The sequence below is a fragment of the Chiloscyllium plagiosum genome, unplaced genomic scaffold (assembly GCF_037043375.1).
Source record: "Chiloscyllium plagiosum isolate Xiang-an unplaced genomic scaffold, Cpla_swu_hap1 HiC_scaffold_14, whole genome shotgun sequence".
In the NCBI taxonomy this organism is placed as follows: Eukaryota; Metazoa; Chordata; class Chondrichthyes; order Orectolobiformes; family Hemiscylliidae; genus Chiloscyllium; species Chiloscyllium plagiosum.
This window is the reverse complement of record NW_028270152.1, coordinates 4,090,939-4,110,846: the sequence shown is the minus strand read 5'-3', so window position 1 is coordinate 4,110,846 and position 19,908 is coordinate 4,090,939. Positions and strand designations below refer to the sequence as shown.

Genomic DNA, 19,908 nt, shown 5'->3' with positions numbered 1-19,908 from the left:
TTCCGATCTCTGTAACTTCCTCCAGCCCCTACACCCCCTCCCTATCTCTGTAACTTCCTCCAGCCCCTACACCCCCTCCCTATCTCTGTCACCTCCTCCAGGCCCTACACTCCCTCCCTATCTCTGTAACTCCCTCCAGCCCCTACACCCCCCTCCCTATCTCTGTCACCTCCTCCAGCCCCTACACCCCCTCCCTATCTCTGTCACCCCCTGCAGCCCCTACACCCCTCCCTATCTCTGTCACCCCCTCCAGCCCCTACACCCCCTCCCTATCTCTGTCACCCCCTCCAGCCCCTACACCCCCTCCCTATCTCTGTAACCCCCTCCAGCCCCTACACCCCCTCCCTATCACTGTCACCTCCTCCAGCCCCTACACCCCCTCCCTATCTCTGTAACCCCATCCAGCCCCTACACCCCCTCCCTATCTCTGTAACCCCCTCCAGCCCCTACACCCCCTCCCTATCTCTGTCACCTCCTCCAGCCCCTACATCCCCTCCCTATCTCTGTAACCCCCTACAGCCCCTACACCCCCTCTCTATCTCTGTCACCCCCTCCAGCCCCTACACCCCCTCCCTATCTCTGTCACCTCCTCCAGCCCCTACATCCCCTCCCTATCTCTGTAACCCCCTACAGCCCCTACACCCCCTCCCTATCTCTGTAACCCCCTCCAGTCCCTACATCCTCTCCCTATCTCTGTAACCTCCTCCAGCCCCTACACCCCCTCCCTATCTCTGAAACCCCCTCCAGCCCCAAAACCACCTCCCTATCTCTGTCACCCACTCCAGCCCCAACACCCCTTCCTATCTCTGTAACCCCCTCCGGCCCGTACACCCCCCCATCTCTGTAACCCCCTCCAGCCCCTACACCCCCTCCCTATCTCTGTCACCTCCTCCAGCCCCTATATCCCCTCCCTATCTCTGTAACCCCCTACAGCCCCTACACCCCCTCCCTATCTCTGTAACCCCCTCCAGTCCCTACATCCCCTCCCTATCTCTGTAACCTCCTCCAGCCCCTACACCCCCTCCCTATCTCTGTAACCCCCTCCAGCCCCAAAACCACCTCCCTATCTCTGTCACCCACTCCAGCCCCAACACCCCTTCCTATCTCTGTAACCCCCTCCGGCCCGTACACCCCCCCATCTCTGTAACTCCCTCCAGCCCCTACACCCCTCCCTATCTCTGTAACCCCCTCCAGCCCCTACATCCCCTCCCTATCTCTGTAACCCCCTCCAGCCCCTACACTCCTCCCTATCTCTGTAACCCCCCTCCAGCCCCTACACCCCCTCCCTATCTCTGTAACCTCCTCCAGCCCCTACACCCCCTCCCTATCTCTGTAACCCCCTCCAGCCCCTACACCCCCTCCCTATCTCTGTAACCCCCTCCAGCCCCTACACCCCCTCCCTATCTCTGTAACCCCCTCCAGCCCCTACACCCCCTTCCTATCTCTGTAACCTCCTCCAGCCCCTACACCCCCTCCCTATCTCTGTAACCCCCTCCAGCCCCTACACCCCCTCCCTATCTCTGTAACCCTCTCCAGCCCCTACACCCCCTCCCTATCTCTGTAACCTCCTCCAGCCCCTACACCCCCTCCCTATCTCTGTAACCCCCTGCAGCCCCTACACCCCCTCCCTATCTCTGTAACCCCCTCTAGCCCCTACACCCCTTCCCTATCTCTGTAACTCCCTCCAGCCCCTACACCCCCTCCCTATCTCTGTAACCCCCTCCAGCCCCTACACCCCTCTCCCTATCTCTGTAACCCCCTCCAGCCCCTACACCCCCTCCCTATCTCTGTAACCCCCTCCAGCCCTTACACCCCCCTCCCTATCTCTGTAACCCCCTCCAGCCCCTACACCCCCTCCCTATCTCTGTAACCTCCTCCAGCCCCTACACCCCCTCCCTATCTCTGTAACCTCCTCCAGCCCCTACACCCCCCTCCCTATCTCTGTAACCTCCTCCAGCCCCTACACCCCCTCCCTATCTCTGTAACCTCCTCCAGCCCCTACACCCCCCTCCCTATCTCTGTAACCCTCTCCAGCCCCTATACCCCCTCCCTGTCTCTGTAACCCCGTCCTGTGCTTATCCAGTTTCCCCCGAAATGTTTTGACAATGATGACGTTGAGCTCTGCCTGTGGGAGCAGCATCCTCATTCTCCCACCCTCACGGTTTCTCCAGGCCACAGAAAATGGTCCACCCTGAGCTGCCCTCTGAAGGGGCAGGAAGCCACTCAGTTCAAGGGCAAGTAGGGATGGGCAACTAAAGGTAGCCTTATCCTTGAAGACCACACCCTGTGGAATAATATACGATGAACAAACTCTTGATTCTAATTTCCAAATGTGCAGGATTCAAGACCACTTCCAACTCCAGGAGTTCACCCTAAATATCAGGACTGATATTCAGTCCTTTAATCATCTTGGAGAAAGTGAGGTCTGCAGATGCTGGAGATCAGTCGGGAGTGTGGTGCTGGAAAAGCACAACAGGTCAGGCAGCATCCAAGGAGCAGAAGAATCGACGTTTCAAGCATAAGTTCTTTATCAGACCTATTGTCCTTTCAAAGAGATATTAATTTGAGGCTCCAATTGAGGTACAAACATGTAAAATGTATATAAATTGTTGTGATCATTTAAAACTTGGCATCCTTGAGTATGTCCTGATGAGAATAGATGGAAGGCTTCAGTAACATCACACTCTTCAGTAATATTTAGATTAGATTAGATTAGATTCCTTACAGTATGGAAACAGGCCCTTCGGCCCAACAAGTCCACACCAACCCTCCGAAGAGTAACCCACCCAGACCCCGTTCCCTACCCTATATTTATCCCTGACTAATGCACCTAAACACTATGGGCAATTTAGCATGGCCAATTCACCTGACCTGCACAAGTACTCATCTCTTATACAACATCACAAAAACAGAGGAATTAACCATCATGACAATGCTCTTGTATTTCAACACAGGTGGCAGCCAGTTTAAACACATCACATTCCAACAACGAACAGTGAGTGATTTGAGGGCTGAATGTTGTTACCCTACAGCTGGACTATGGTGTGCAGTTCTGGTCTCCGTGGTATAGGAAGAATGTGATTGCACTCAGGGGGTGCAGAGGAGATTCACCAGGATGTAGCCTGGGATGGAGCAGTTTAACTATGAAGAGAGGCTGGATAAGATCAGATTGTTTTCTGTGGAGTAGAGAAGGCTGAGAGGGGACCTAGCAGAGGTATATAAGATTATGAGGGGCATGGACAGGCTAGATAGGGAGAACATGTCCCCTTAGTTGAGGGATCAATAACTAGGGGGTACAGATCGATCAGGAAGGGGCAGGAGGTTTAGAGGTGATTGGAGATAGACTTTTCTCACCCAGAGGATGGTGGGAAGCTGGGACTCATTGTCTGGAAGGGTGTTAGAGGCAGAAACTCTCAGAAAATTGAAGAACTATTAACTTTTCCACATAGAGGGTGGTTTGTGTATGAAATGAGCTACTAGAGGAAGTGTTGGAGGCTGGGACAATTATAACATTTAAAATGCTTCCAGATGTGTATATGAATAGGAAGGGTTTAGAGAGATACCAAATTCTGGTGAATGAGACTAGATGTGTTTAGGATATCAGATTGGTATGGATTGGTTGGGCCAAAGGTCTGATTCCATGATGACTCTGAGTAGTTGGATATGCACATGAAATGCCAAGGTACACAAGGAAATGGGTCAAGTGCTGGAACAGTATCGGGACTCGAATGGCTAGCTGCTTGATGACTGGCATGGACATAATGGGCCGAAAGGCCTGCTTTCCATGCTGTAAAACTCTTTTGCTCTATGACTGCATTAATAAAGAAGAAATGTTACACAGGGTTGGTCAGAGGTACATTGTCACACAGAAGTGACTGAAATTGGTACAACATGTATTTGTCTTTCTGACATAGCTCCTGTCAGAATGGCTACAGGATTGGAACTGAAACTGGGGCTGGTCAAAGAAAATCGCTGAAGTATATTGAGTGTCATGATTTGGAGATGCTGGCATTGGACTGGGATGGGCAAAGTTAAAAATCACACAACACCAGTTTATAATCCAACAGGTTTATTTGGAAGCACTAGCTTTCGGAGCGACGCTCCTTCATCAGGTGGTCGTGGAGAATAAGATCATAGGACACAGAATTCATAACAAAAGTTTACAGTGTGATGGAACTGAAATTATATATTGAAAAAGACCTGGAGTGTTTGTTAAGTCTCTCATCAGTAATGAACATGTTGGTTTTAGTTCTTTCATATGTAAATATGTTAAATTTCACTTGAGAATGTAACTTTAAGAAAGTTCTAGAATTTACATATGAAAGAATTGAAACCAACATAATGCACTATTGGAGGGTCAGTGCTGAGGGAGTGTAGCACTGTCAGAGGGTCAGTGCTGAGGGAGTGCTGCACTGTCAGAGGGTCAGTGCTGAGGGAGCGTAGCACTGTCAGAGGGTCAGTACTGAGGGAGAGTAGCACTGTCAGAGGGTGTCAAAATACTCTTGATTGACTGTTACATTCTCTAAAATGTCTTTAGAAGGTGAAGGTGCAATATAAATGTAAATTTTAAAATAAAATATAGGTTGATGAAACATGAGCGGGGACATATAGGCTGTATTTGATTGTGCAACATTTAGATTATATTTAAATAGGATATTCTGATGAATGGTCACTGGACTCGAAAAATTAACTGCCCTCACTCCAAAGAGGTTGCTAGGCCTGCTGAGTTTTTCCAGCAATTTGTATTTTTGTACATGTAGATTGTATTTGAGTGGGGTCAAAAAGCGAGGTGCTGGAAAAGCACAGTTGGTCAGGAAGCAAGGTAAAAACAATGACTGCAGATGCTGGAAACCAGATTCTGGATTAGTGGTGCTGGAAGAGCACAGCAGTTCAGGCAGCATCCAAGGAGATGTTGCCTGGTCAGGAAGCATCTAAGGTATGCTTCGTAGGTAGGTTGGAATGCAATAGGTGGATGAAAGTGGGGGGTGATGGTGATAGGTTGGAGTGGAGGGTGGAGCAAACAAGTGCGAAGGAAGATGGACAGATAGGACAGTTCAAGAGGGCGGTGCAGAGTTGGAAGGTTGGATCAGGAGTGAGGTGGGTGGAGGGGAAATGAGGAAACTAGTGAAATCAACATTGATTCCATGTGGTTGGAGTGTCCCAAGGTGGAAGATGAGGCGTTCTTCCTCCAGGCATCGGGTGGCTGGGATTTGGTGGTGGAGCAGGCCCAGGACCTGCATGTCCTTGATGGAGTGAGAGGGGAACTTGAAATGATCAGCCACAGGGCAGTGGGGTTGTTTGGTGCGTGTGTCCTGGAGATGTTCTCTGAAACATCCACAAGTTGGCACCCTGTCTCCCTAATGTAGAGGAGACCACATAGTACTACCGGAAACATTGATTTTCCTGCTCCTCGGATGCTGCCTGACCTGCTGTGATTTTCCAGCACCACTCTAATCTTGTCTCTCATCTCCCGCATCTGCAGTCCTCACTTTCTCCTGTATTTGGGTGGGGGACATGTGGACTGTAATGACTGGCTGCCTGTATTGCTCGCGAAAAAAAACCAGTTCAATGTATTTAGACACAAATGACAATAGTAAATTAAATGAAAATTTGTACTTGCAGAGTTACATTGTACTTTGCTCAAAAACTGCATGAAATCATGTAAAACTCTGTTACCTCACTTTTTAGATTAGAATCAATCTAAACATCACGACATAGACAGAGAACGGCTAACACCCATTGTTACAGCTAACCCGAGAATGCAACTTTTGGAAAAAAAGGTTTTGTGATTTACACATGAAAGAAGTGAAAATATCACTGTATTCGAACAGATGAAAGTCTCAACAGACAATCAAGGTGTTTTTCAATGTAATTTCAGTCACATCACACTGTAAAGTTTTACTATAAATTCTGTGTTAGGATTGTCTCCTCCACAACCACCTGATGAAGGAGCGTCGCTCCGAAAGCTGGTGCTTCCAATTAAACCTGTTGGACTATAACCTGGTGCTGTGTGATTTTTTGAATGATAATGGTTTGTGTGAAGGCGCGTTCCGCTGATGCCGGGATCCAGTCCGGGTTTTGCAGCCTCCCCGTTCCCGGTCCCGATCCGGACGGGGACCTCTGATCCAGGCCGGGTTTTCGGTGCCGCCCCCACGCCCGGAGCCGTTTCCCGCCGGAGCCGCGGGGAGACCGGGGATGGAGCAGCAGGGGCTGGGCCCGGGCCCGGGCCTGGGCCTCGATTACCAGCAGCTGCGGCAGACCGAGCGGGCCGGCGGCGAGGAGCTGGGAGCTGGCGGCGGGGCCCCGGGGTTGCAGGCCCAGGCCGGGGCCGGGGCTCTGGGTGAGGGAGGCCCCGCCGCTTCACTCTCCCTGTTCCCGGCTGCCGCTGGCGGAGAGCCCGGGGCCCGGGCCGAGCCTGAGATCTTCGTCGTCTTTAACCTGGCGGGGGAGACGGAGCTGGAGCTGGGCCGGGAGCCAGGAGAGGCCGAGGCTCAGGCGGGAGGCCTGGCGCTAGGCCCCGGACTGGAACCCGAGCCTGGGCCTCGAGTGACCGCGGCCTCCCAGGAGAGCCACCTCCGGCTGGAGGCCGAGCCGCCGCCGCCTCCTCCTCCTCCTCCTGCCGCCGTCCCCGGGCTCCTCCTGGAGCCGCCTGTAGGCTCGGGCCTTCCCGGGGACGGAGCCGGCGCCTCAGCCTCGGCCTCTCCTGGAAGCCTGTCCGGCACCATCACCATCAACAACCGCAACCTCCTGGTCCGCATCGAGAACGGCCTCCTGATCCTGGCGGCACCGGGGGAGGTGGCGGGGCCTGCGGCCACCGGGGAGGAGCCTTCCCCCGGCCCCGCTCCCGCCCAGGCCCAGGCCCAGGCTGCGGCCTACCCCGGCGGGGAGAGCGGCCTAGCGCCCGAGGCCGGGCCCCGGCACCTCCTGCCCGACCAGCCGCTCCCTGCACCCCCGGGCCTTGGGGACTCGAGCAGCCTGGGCCTGGAGTGCGGGCCCGGCCCGGCCTCGGGCACCTCTTACGGGGACCTGATTGTAACGGAGAGCGGGGATGTGCTGATGAAGCTGTCGGAAGGCCTGGGCCTAGGCCGCGGCAAAGCCTCGGGCCCGGTTTACCAGTGCCCGGAGCACGACTGCAGGGAGGCGTTCGACAAGAAGCACCGGCTGAAGGTGCACCTGCTGTCCCACAGCCCGCGGCCTTTCCGCTGCACGGTGCCGGGCTGTGAGTGGGCCTTCACCACCTCCTACAAACTCAAGCGGCACCTACACTCCCACGGCAAGCTGCGGCCTTTCGGCTGCCAGGCGGAGCGCTGCGGAAAGCGCTTCACCACCGTCTACAACCTCAAGGCCCACATGAAGGCGCACGTCCAGGAGCTCGCCTTCGTCTGCGAGGTCTGCTCACAGCCTTTCGCCACCGCCCTGAAGCTCAGCGGCCACCGGCGCAGCCACTTCGAGCCCCAGCGGCCCTTCAAGTGCGACGTCCCGGGTAAACTGGGCACACCGAGAGGGGCTACAGACAGGGGGCTTGGTGTTGGCATGGAGGGACTCACATTGGGGCAGGAATGGGGCTACAGAGGGGGCTTGGTGTCGGGATGGAGGGACACACATTGGGCAGCAATGGGGCTAAAGAGGGGTCTTGGTATTGGGATGGAGGGAGACACATTGGGGCAGGAATGGGGCTACAGAGGGGGCTTGTTGGCATGGAGGGACACACATTGGGGCTAGGTGTCAGGATGGAGGGACTCACATTGGGGTAGCAATGGGGCTACAGAGGGGGCTTGGTATTGGGATAGAGGAACACACATTGGGGCAGGAATGGGGCTACAGAGGGGGCTTGGTGTCAGGATGGAGGGACTCACATTGGGGCAGGAATGGGGCTACATAGGGGGCTTGGTATTGGGATGGAGGGACTCACATTGGGGCAGGAATGGGGCTACATAGGGGGCTTGGTATTGGCATGGAGGGACACACATTGGGGCAGCAATGGGGCTACAGAGGGGGCTTGGTGTCAGGATGGAGGGACTCACATTGGGGTAGCAATGGGGCTACAGAGGGGGCTTGGTATTGGGATGGAGGGACTCACATTGGGGTAGCAATGGGGCTACAGAGTGGACTTGGTATTGGGATGGAGGAGAAAGTGAGGTCTGCAGATGCTGGAGATCAGAGATGGAAATGTGTTGCTGGAAAAGCGCAGCAGGTCAGGCAGCATCTAGGGAACAGGAGAATCGACGTTTCGGGCATTAGCCCTTCTTCAGGATTCCTGAAGAAGGGCTAATGCCCGAAACGTCGATTCTCCTGTTCCCTAGATGCTGCCTGACCTGCTGCACTTTTCCAGCAACACATTTCCATCATTGGGATGGAGGGACTCCCACTGGGGCAGCAATGGGGCTACAGAGGGGACTTGGTATTGGGATGGAGGGACTCACATTGGGGCAGCAATGGGACTACAGAGGGGGCTTGGTATTGGGATGGAGGGACTCACAAGGGTGAGAGTCACTGGAAGTCCTTGCCACAGCTGTGGGTGTAGGGTCCTTGTGTATATTTAAGGCTGAGTTAGGTAGATTCTTGATCATTAGTCCAATCAACGGTTATGTGGAACGGACAGGAAAATGGATGTGAGGAATATTAGATCAGACATGGTGAATAGTGGAGTAGGGTGGAGGAACCAAATGGCCTACTCCTCTTCCTGGTTCGTATGGTCTTATCATCTTCAACTAGTCACCATTTATCAAAGTTTATATTCACACCAAACTTTTATAAGAGGTCTTCAGCACAAGAAAACGGCTCTTCAGCCCATCAAATCTGTAGAAATAACAATCGACCACTTAACTATTCTAGCTGACATTATAATCAGTATGTATGGATGATAAAATTGTGAAGGGCTGTTGTTTAAGCAAAATTGTAGCAAATGTATTTCCATTACCTTCCACGTAGGTAAATGTGTAGTTATTGGCTTTGTACGTAAAATAAATACAAGAAGGTCCTGTATAAAAAATGGTAAAAACCTAGAAACAGTGAAGGTCCAGGGATAACATTTAAAAAAAAATAAGCACTAATGTGGGAATGCGAGGAAAATATTGATCTTTCTCTTTGGAGGACTAGAACATTACAGCACAGTGCAGGCCCTTCGGCCCTCAATGTTGTGCTGACCTGTGAAACCAATCTGAAGCCCATCTAATCTACACTATTCCATTTTCATCCATGTGTCTACCCAATGACTATTTAAATGCTTTTAAAGTTGACAAATCTACTACTGTTGCAGGCAGGTCATTCCATGCCCCTACTCCTGTTCACCAGGTGCTGGTGAGACCTCTATGTCCCCTCATGCTAGCCATCACCACTCGAGATAAAAGGCGCTCTCTGTCCAATCTATTTATCCGTTAGATTATCATATCTGTCACAATTAAGTCACCTGTCCAGCCTCAAGTCCCTCAGGATTTCCTCAGAAGATCTTCCCTCCATATCAGGCAACATCCTAGTAAATCTCCTCTGAGCCATTTCCAAAAATTCCATATCCTTCCTATAACACAGTGATCAGACCTGTACGCAAAACTCCAGGTGCGCACCAGAGTTTTGTACAGTTGCAACATGAAATGCAGATTTAGGAAGTAAATTAGAATATAAAACGTGGGAGCTGAGTCCTTTGACCATGTAACAGTCATGATGCTGTAGCTTTAATGGGTTACTTTGTCCTGGTTTTTTTTTTAAAAGAAAGATTTTAAGACAGATGTCAAGCTGTCTACTTGAAAAAGCCAGTAAAGAGCTGTAAAGCCTTGGATTTTATTTAAAGCTGGAACAATGGATGTGTTCGCAGGCCAGGATTTTTAGTTTTTTAGCTTTGTGCACTTGCTGTTGGAATCTTGAAAGGGCAGAAGCTGCTGAAGTTTTGAAGAAGTCGAAGCTATCTTTTCTTTGTCTTGGTTACAGCTGGAGGCTAGGGGTTTCTCTCTGCTGCTGGGTTACCTGTGAAACAAATCTATTTGTGTGCATTTGCCTTTTTGCCAAGGAATGTGTTTATGCGATGTTAGAACGGTTAATTAGTAATAGTTAATTGTATCTGTTATTCTGTTAATTTTTCCAGTAGAGTTGTTACTCTTAAGTTCATCTTTCTATTGCATTTTAACGATGGTTTTTAAATATTTTGCTTAACATCGAGTAGTTTGACCAATCAAAGTGCACCTGGAACACAGTGCATTTACTTTTAAAATAATAAAAAGTCAGGGTCTAGGCTCCCTTCTTAAAATAGTTTGACAGGGTCTGGTCTGGTCTGGTCCATAACAGTAACATTGAAGAAAACTGTGACAGATATGCCTCTGATGCTTCCTGCCATTTCCCATGACCCTTAATTCCCTTTGTGCCCATAATTTTGTACATCTCTACTTTGGTAACATACCTTGGGAAAGACAGATTTGCCTGTGGAGGATGTACAGTGAGTGTATACAAGACTGTTACGGAGACTCGGCAAAGGTCTAATTACAAGTAGCGATTAAGCCAGCAACTGGGATTCTGGAATTTGGAAGGATTCAGGAGTGATTTGATAAAGTTTTCAATATCTCAAGAGGGACAAGTAAGTAGATAGCAAGTAATTCTGCTCATTAGATTCTAGGACAATCTAATTTTTTTTACACTTTCAGATGTGAAATTAGGTGCCCTTCATCGTACACAGTTTTGGGATTGTTTTTCGCAAAAGGTGGTAGCTCTGAGCTTCTCCCATAAGATAGTTGGATATATGTTGAATGGGAGATTTTTTGGGAATATTGAGGTGGGGCAAGCACACAGAGGAGCTGGACAACTCTTTCAAACCATTGACATAGACATGATGGACTGATGGCATCCTGGCATGGAGGTGTCTCTGCTTTTGAATGGTCTTTCTCTAGAAATTACTTATAATTGGACATGAGAATGGAGAGGACATATTTATAGGACAGGAAGGATTTAATCCCATAATTCAGTGTTCTTTTGATCATGTAGACAGAAGTGGCTTCCACTTGAGGCAGAGACTAAATTTAGAGATCATAAAGAGAAGATAGTCACAAATTATTCCAATGGGTTATTCAGGAGAAAGATCTTGATGCAGATAATAGGGAATGTGAAACTCAGGAATGTAAGAAGTAGGAGCAAAAGGAAGCCATTTGGTCTATCAAGCCCATTTCACTCTTCAGCTAGATCAAAGATGATCTACTTTAATGCCATTTTACCATACTATTCCTATATTATTGATACGTTTAAAATTTAGAAACAATTTCTGCCTTGAACATTCTCCGTAACCAAGCTTCCACAGCTCTTTGGGATAGAGAATTAAAATTCAAGGTGAAGTTGGATGAACACAGGAAATAGGAACGCATGGGAAGTTACGATGGAATGGTGGGAGGAGGTTCATGAGAATTGTTAACAAGTGTTAGCATGAACTGGTTGGGTTGAGTGGCTTGTCACTGTGTTCTATTAAACGCTAGAAATACACCACAGAAAGCGCAAAAGCAAAAGTTTTGCATTTGCTGGAAATACAGTGCAGGCCTGACAGCATCTGTGGAGAGAGAAACTGAGGTACCATTTCAACTCGATAACCCTTTGTTGGAATAAATCATTAACCTGGAGCACTAGCTCCTTTTCTCTCAGTAGAAACGCTGATTGATCCATTTAGCGTTTTTCAAATTTGTATTATTTGAGGCCATTCAGCTCCTCTGTATTTCATGTTAAGAGAGCAGTTGGCCTGCTTAAGTGGTGGCTTGAAATTGAGTTGTTTTGCAACAAGTGCATGTGTTTATGTAACTCGTTTAACCTAGCAATTGTTCCATGGCATTTCGAGGAGTACGGTTTGACATGGAGCACAGTTAAAATGATAGGCTATAAGGGGCATCCTGAAAGAAGAGAGACAGAGAGACAACAATTGCGTTGGTCAGCTGTGACCAGCTACCATAGCAGGCTCCCAGGCATGCATGTCCGATTGTATTGCCATTTGTGTGGATACTGTTTGACTGAGAAATTCAAGTAAATACTTTTTGCAGTATAAATGTGGGCTACTGGCATGATGAGGAAGAGATGGCACATGTGTTTTATTCTAAATTTGGCAAAACCCATTCTCTGTTGCAGGTTGCGAGAAGACATTCATTACCATCAGTGCCCTTGGTTCTCACAACCGTTCCCACTTCCGAGATCAGGAGCATTTCACTTGTTCTTTCCCAGGCTGTGACAAACGTTATGACAAAGCCTGTCGCTTGAAGATACACCTGAGAAGTCACACAGGTACGATGATAACTTATGGAACAGTCTCGTTCACCTCTTGACTTATTGTATTCTTCACCAGTGCCTCTGAGGGAATCACATGATGGGTAACGGTTGGTGACAGGACTATTTTGAACCTGTTCAGCTGTAAGGATTGATGCTTCTCTCCTGTCAAAAGAATTCCTGCTTTCAGTAACTGAAAGCATCAGAGCTACTTGTGTGGCCTCCACTTGTACAGTTTTCTTCAATTTGAGAAAATGTGCCCGACTGAAGCCTGGTTTGAATAGGCTGTTGTTGTTCCTGTGGTCACAGAAAAACGCATACAATTCCTAAATATTCTGAGTTTGATGCATTTAGAGAATGCTTTCCCAGTGTTGTATCATTTCTGCTGGGTGTTATATTTTAACTGCTGGAATGCTGTAAAATTTTTAGCTGAACTGGAATAAATGGCACCACAGACATTTAAAAGGACAATCTTTCTTATGCAGGTGAAAGGCCCTTCATATGTGACTTCGATGGCTGTGGCTGGTCATTCACCTGCATGTCAAAATTACTACGGCACAAAAGGTAAAAATAAAAGCCCAAAAAGATGTCAGTTTTTGTTGGGCATTTGTTTACATCAGGCTGGATGCGAAAGCTGAACTTTTCCAATTTTAAATTTAGTACCGTAATACTACAGTTGCAAAGCCTCCAATTTGCGCATAGCAAGCACCCACAGACAGCAGCATAATAGCCAGTCAGTTTTAATGATTTTGGCCAAGAAACTGTGGAAATTCCCAGTTCTTCAAAATACTCATACCCACCTGCAACAGATACATGGTAAATTAAATGAATCTCGCTTTTATGATCTAAATCTCTCATTTCAGGCACAGCATCTCAAGCTGAAACTCCTGAAATTTCTTAGTTTTTGCTTACTCTTTTGACAACATTCTAAAGTGCTATTCAGCTCAATCATGATTGAGTCATCGGCAAATGGGCCGAATGGCCTCCTGCTAGCCTAGTGTTGGCTAGCCACATTTGTTATTTCCCATTTTCTCATTCAACCTTTTAAGGCCTTAATACATTTACTGTGTGTGACGTTAGGAACTCCACCAAGGTCTAATAGTTACCTGCATCAAGTGCAGTCACTTCCTAGCCTGTCATCACAAATTGCTGAGCTCTGTAGTTTTTGTTTTTCCCTCAAGAACCCATGAAGATGATCGGAGGTTTGTCTGTCCTGTGGATGGCTGTGGAAAATCGTTCACAAGGGCGGAGCATCTGAAGGGACACAGCATCACTCACCTTGGGACCAGGCCATTTGTTTGTCCCGTGGAAGGTAGGTCTGAGCTAGTCTGACTGGGTTCAGGAGCTATATGTTTTTGAAGTCCCTTGGAATGAACAGTGCAAATAAGTGCTTGATAAACTTGAATAAAGATATCCAGTGGTCTTGTAAGTGTAGAGGCAAGACCTCAAACAGGTGTGTGATGGAATTCTCTCCAGCTGTCTGGATGGGTGCAGCTGTGGAGCTGAATATTGGTAAGGATTCAGGGGAGGGAATTCTCCTGCATGGGCTGGGGAATCTTTTATAGCTACATGAAGGGGGCTGAGAAGGGGCTTAATTTAACATTTCACTTAAACAACAATAGCTGTAACATTGCACACTCCCTCAGTAGTTTTGGGCATGTGAAGCTTCAGTGGGGCTAAAATGCAGTTTTCAGTCTGGGTTGAGCTGGCTGTTTGCTCCACCACAGCTGATCTTAAAGTCTTGCATAATACCTAAGTAACTGGACTTCAAATTAAGTATTGTGAAATACTGACCCTTCAATAAATGCAGGCTGTCGTCTTCTATTCCCCCAGTTTTATTTCAGATATTTAAATTTCAACTCCTAATTAATTGATTTGAATCACCCTTGTAGCACAACAGATGTGTGGTTTATTAACCTCCCCATCTCACCTCTGGCATATAAGCATTTTGGAAATAATATTTTTGAAAAAACGTAACCATCAGAGTCAAATTGCAATGGTGATGAGTGATAGGTGAAGTAAAACAGGAATATTGTAAACACGAAATGGGTATAGCAGTCTGTAATCCAGAGGGTGGGGAGGATGTGGCACTCACCAGCACAGGGTGTGGTTAAGGTGAAATGGGTATAGCAGTCTGTAATCCAGAGGGTGGGGAGGATGTGGCACTCACCAGCACAGGGTGTGGTTAAGGTGAAATGGGTATAGCAGTCTGTAATCCAGAGGGTGGGGAGGATGTGGCACTCACCAGCACAGGGTGTGGTTAAGGTGAAATGGGTATAGCAGTCTGTAATCCAGAGGGTGGGGAGGATGTGGCACTCACCAGCACAGGGTGTGGTTAAGGTGAAATGGGTATAGCAGTCTGCATCCAGAGGGTGGGGAGGATGTGGCACTCACCAGCACAGGGTGTGGTTAAGGTGAAATGGGTATAGCAGTCTGTATCCAGAGGGTGGGGAGGATGTGGCACTCACCAGCACAGGGTGTGGTTAAGGTGAAATGGGTATAGCAGTCTGTAATCCAGAGGGTGGGGAGGATGTGGCACTCACCAGCACAGGGTGTGGTTAAGGTGAAATGGGTATAGCAGTCTGTAATCCAGAGGGTGGGGAGGATGTGGCACTCACCAGCACAGGGTGTGGTTAAGGTGAATTGGGTATAGCAGTCTGTAATCCAGAGGGTGGGGAGGATGTGGCACTCACCAGCACAGGGTGTGGTTAAGGTGAAATGGGTATAGCAGTCTGTAATCCAGAGGGTGGGGAGGATGTGGCACTCACCAGCACAGGGTGTGGTTAAGGTGAATTGGGTATAGCAGTCTGTAATCCAGAGGGTGGGGAGGATGTGGCACTCACCAGCACAGGGTGTGGTTAAGGTGAATTGTGCTGATACATTTTAAGAGAAACTGTATAAACAGTCAGGAATAGAAGGATAGGGCGATATGAAGAGAATTTAGGAGAGACTTGTGTGATGTATAAACACGTGAATGACTTGTTTCTGTGCTGTTCATGTTTTTTTTAACTTGTTCATAAGGCTGATTGTTTTTGCATAATGTAAATTTCTTAAATGCTCAGGTTGCGAAGCTCGATTCTCAGCACGTAGCAGCCTATACATCCATTCCAAAAAGCACCTAGAAGATGCAGAAAAAGTGAAAACACGCTGCCCCCTATCCAACTGCAGCAAATTCTTCAACTCTAAGCACAGCATCAAGACCCACATGATGAAGCAGCATAACATCAGCTCTGGTAGGGTCATCTCTACACCTCTGCTTTAAACTTTGGTAATACTAAGTGCCATTGGCTACTAGGCAATGCAGGATTCCAGGAACTGTACCCTCTCACTGGCCTGTTTCAGTGGACATCCTGATACTGACCTATTGAAATCTGCTGATTTTGAAGTACTGTAAAGGGATGCTCCTCTGGATCCTCCAAAAAGCAATATCAACAATTTTTTCTGTCCCTGAGGAAAGGATCTTGAAGTCATTTCCATGGCTGTCCTGAGTGTTCACAGCATGGACAGGTAGGACTGCATCTGTCATGTTGGATAGAGATTAATGCTCAGAAGTAGCCTTCGCTCTGTGTCATTACACACACTGTTTAGTTTAAAGTGCTGTCCACTGCATTAGTTGTATGATTTGCTAGAAAGCTGGTTTCAGCAGATAATAGGCATTTAGCAAAGGAACCAGGGCATGCTATAAAATGTAATATTCTGATGCAGTGATATCTGGGATTCACTTTCCTGGACAGGTGATAGAAGCAGAGTCAGGTGTAACTCCATGGGGAGAGAAAAGGACAAAAAGTTAAAAAGGAAATATTTCATGAGCTGTGGGGAAAGAACAGAAGGAGTGGGATGAATGGATAGCACAGTTACAATGGGCTGAAAGGCCTCCTTCCTTGCTTGCATTCTTTAGTTTTAAATAGAACTGATAAGGTCTGTGCTGAATTGACAGATTTGCCAATTGTCTCTGTTTCAGATTTATTCTCCCAATTGGAAATGACGGGCTCCTTGACCCCAAGCAGTGAGCTGACAAGTCCGAGTCAAGGTGACCTTAGCAACGTGGACATTGCCTCACTCTTCACCACTGTCCCAGTCAATCCGGTCAGCATCTCGCCAGACATATCACTTGTGAGCTCTGGAATCCTGACGATCGATGCTGCTTCTGTGGGATCCAGTCTTGGAGGAACAGTTTCTGTTAACAGCAATGCCATGGCACAATCCTCAGATCCTCTTATTGTAGCCACTGCAGACATGTCGCACACCATAGACAGCACTCTGGGCCTCACTACTGGTGTTTTACAGGCAAATAGCTTGAATTTGGAAGGTGTACAGCCAGTCAGTACAGAGGGGCTGGGGTCCCTGAGTACCTTGTCAATGAGATCTACGGGAAGCTGTCAGGATCTACAAGGCCTGTCATCCAGTGGAGCCCTGACTCCTTCCAGCAGCCTTGGGGCCAGCCATGTCCCAGAATTGTTGACTCCAACTAAAGTCGAACGGCACATGCTGAGTGTATCTGATATGATGAGCCAGCAGGAGACGAACAAAGTGGTCACTCAGTTTGTGTTCTCCAATTTAAACCCTGCAGCTGGCAACTTCAGCACACAGAAAGAATTAGAGTTAAACATGGTGTCTTGCTGTCCCTTCCTTGTAAGTATTGGTCACGTTTCAGGCGACTGATCATTTAGAATCTGTGCTGATGGAATGAGATTGACCACGGGTGGGAGAAGGTTTGTGTGGAGTATTGAGTTGGGCTGAATGGCATGTTTCGGTGCCGTTACATTATACACATATCTTCAGGCTTAATTCAAGCAGGAACAGAAGTAGACCATTTAGCCCCTTGAGCTTGTTATCACCATGAAGTGAGATGATGGCTGATCTGTGGCTTAACTCCATATCGGCAGGGAGCAGTGGATGGTGGTCAAAGACTGTTTATTAACAGGAAACTTGTGTCCAGTGGCATACTACATTGGTTCTGTATCCCTTGCTGTTTGTTGCGTACGTTAATGGTCCAGATGTGAATGTAGGAGGTATGATCAGTAAGTTTACAGGTGACATGAAAATTGGTGGTGTGGTTAATAATGATGAGGATAATTCCTTTGAGGATGACCTAACTGATCAGATTGGCTGAACCGAGGCAACTGGAATTTAATCCTGAAAACTGTGAAGTGATGCATTTTGGGAGGACTAACAAGGTGAGAGAGTTCACATAGAATGGTAGGACCATATGAAATATAGAGGATCAGAGGAACCTTGCTGAACAGGTCCATAGGTTCCTGAAGAAGGGCTTATACCCGAAACGTCGATTCTCCTGTACCCTGGATGGTGTCTGACCTGCTGCGCTTTTCCAGCAACACATTTTCAGCTCTGAACAGGTCCATAGACTCTTTAAGGCAGCTGGACAGGTGGATGTGATGGTTAAGGAGGCAGATGGCATACTTGCCTTTATTAGTCAAGGCAGTGATACAAGAATAAAGAATTTAACAGTTGTTAGACCACAGCTGGAATACCATGTGCAGTTTTGGGTGCCAAACTACAGGAGGGATGTGATTGCACTGGAGGGTGTGTGGAAGGGATTCTTCAGGGTGTTGTCTCGGCTGGAGTGATTCAGCTGTGAACAGAGACTAGAAATGCTGGGGTTGTTTTCCTTCATACCGAGAAGGCTGCCGAGGGGCAGGTCTCATTGACATGCACAAACTGCTGAGGGACGTAGACAGGTTAGATCGGAGAAATCTTCCTTCTTGGTAGAGAGGTCGATAACCAGAGGACACCATTTTAAGGCAAGGAGCAGGAGGTTTAGAGAGGATTTGAGGAAACATTTTATTTTGCTCAGAGGTAGTGGATATCTGGAATTAACTGCCAAAAAGGGAAGTAGAGATAAAAAGCTCACAGATATTGATTAGATAAGCAGTTCAAACATCTTAGTATTCAGGGCTGTGTGCCAAGTGCAGTGAATGGGATGAGAATGGATGTATGTTTGATGACCAGCAGAGATACAGTGGGACAAAGGGTCTTTTTTCCATACTGTAAAAACAGACTTGCCCACAACAGATGCAGGAAAGCTGGCTTCTCTGTGAATATTTTGCTGTGTTTACCCATCTAGCTGTCATAAATCCAGGAGAATTCCTTGGATGTGAGTCACTGTCTTATGTTGGAAGTGTTTTTACCAGAACATGCTTACCAGAGGTGATGAAAGTCAGTTCCACACAGAGACTGGAGAAGCTGGCATTGTTTTCCTTAAAACAAAGAAATGCAGGTTCAAAGTTTGTGAGAAGATTTGTAGCTTGGGTGCTTGTTGTTGTGGTTCTGTTCGCCGAGCTGGGAATTTGTGTTGCAGACGTTTTGTCCCCTGCCTAGGTGACATCCTCAGTGCTTGGGAGCCTCCTGTGAAGCGCTTCTGTGATCCTTCCTCCGGCATTTATAGTGGTTTGAATCGGCCGCTTCCGGTTGTCAGTTCCAGCTGTCCGCTGCAGTGGCCGGTATATTGGGTCCAGGTCGATGTGCTTATTGATTGAATCTGTGGATGAGTGCCATGCCTCTAGGAATTCCCTGGCTGTTCTCTGTTTGGCTTGTCCTATAATAGTATGTTGTCCCAGTCAAATTCATGTTGCTTGTCATCTGCGTGTGTGGCTACTAAGGATAGCTGGTCGTGTCGTTTCGTGGCTAGTTGGCGTTCATGGATATGGATCGTAAGCTGTCTTCCTGTTTGTCCTATGTAGTGTTTTGTGCAGTCCTTGCATGGGATTTTGTACACTACATTGGTTTTGCTCATGCTGGGTATCGGGTCCTTCGTTTTGGTGAGTTGTTGTCTGAGAGTGGCTGTTGGTTTGTGTGCTGTTATGAGTCCTAGTGGTCGCAGTAGTCTGGCTGTCAGTTCTGAGATGCTCCTGATGTATGGTAGTGTGGTTAGTCCTTTGGGTTGCGGCATGTCCTCGTTCCGTGGTCTTTCCCTTAGGCATCTGTTGATGAAATTGTGCGGGTATCCGTTTTTGGCGAATACATTGTAGAGGTGTTCTTCTTCCTCTTTCTGCAGTTCTGGTGTGCTGCAGTGTGTTGTGGCCCTTTTGAATAGTGTCTTGATGCAACTTCTTTTGTGTGTGTTGGGGTGGTTGCTTTCGTAGTTCAGGACTTGGTCTGTGTGAGTGGCTTTCCTGTAGAGGAACTACGAAAGCAACCAGCCCAACACACACAAAAGAAGTTGCATCAAGACACTATTCAAATGGGCCACAACACACTGCAGTACACCAGAACTGCAAAAAGAGGAAGAAGAACACCTATACAATGTATTCGCCAAAAACGGATACCCGCACAATTTCATCAACAGATGCCTAAGGGAAAGACAACAGAACGAGGACATGCCGCAACCCAAAGGACTAGCCACACTACCATACATCAAGAGCATTTCCGAACTGACAGCCAGACTACTGCGACCACTAGGACTCATAACAGCACACAAACCCAACAGCCACGCTCAGACAACAACTCACCAGAACAAAGGACCCGATACCCAGCATGAGCAAAACTAATGTAGTGTACAAAATCCCATGCAAGGACTGCACAAAACACTATATAGGACAAACAGGAAGACAGCTAACGATCCGTATCCATGAACACCAACTAGCCACAAAATGACACGACCAGTTATCTTTAGTAGCCACACACGCAGATGACAAGCAACATGAATTCGACTGGGACAACACTACT

The 19,908-nt window shown here is 48.0% G+C and overlaps 1 protein-coding gene across 1 annotated transcript in view; it reads left to right on the top strand.

Moving 5' to 3' along the window:
* The first annotated feature begins 6,186 nt into the window (after positions 1-6,186).
* The window catches only part of LOC122558781 (zinc finger protein ZXDC-like), a 33,732-nt gene continuing 20,010 nt past the window's right edge, over positions 6,187-19,908 (top strand). Inside the window, exons 1-6 of the mRNA XM_043707551.2 lie at positions 6,187-7,483; positions 12,088-12,240; positions 12,708-12,786; positions 13,404-13,534; positions 15,285-15,455; positions 16,184-16,854. Of these exons, the coding sequence (XP_043563486.2) occupies positions 6,196-7,483; positions 12,088-12,240; positions 12,708-12,786; positions 13,404-13,534; positions 15,285-15,455; positions 16,184-16,854 (2,493 nt within the window). The 5' untranslated portion in view covers positions 6,187-6,195. The remainder of the gene's footprint in view (positions 7,484-12,087; positions 12,241-12,707; positions 12,787-13,403; positions 13,535-15,284; positions 15,456-16,183; positions 16,855-19,908) is intronic.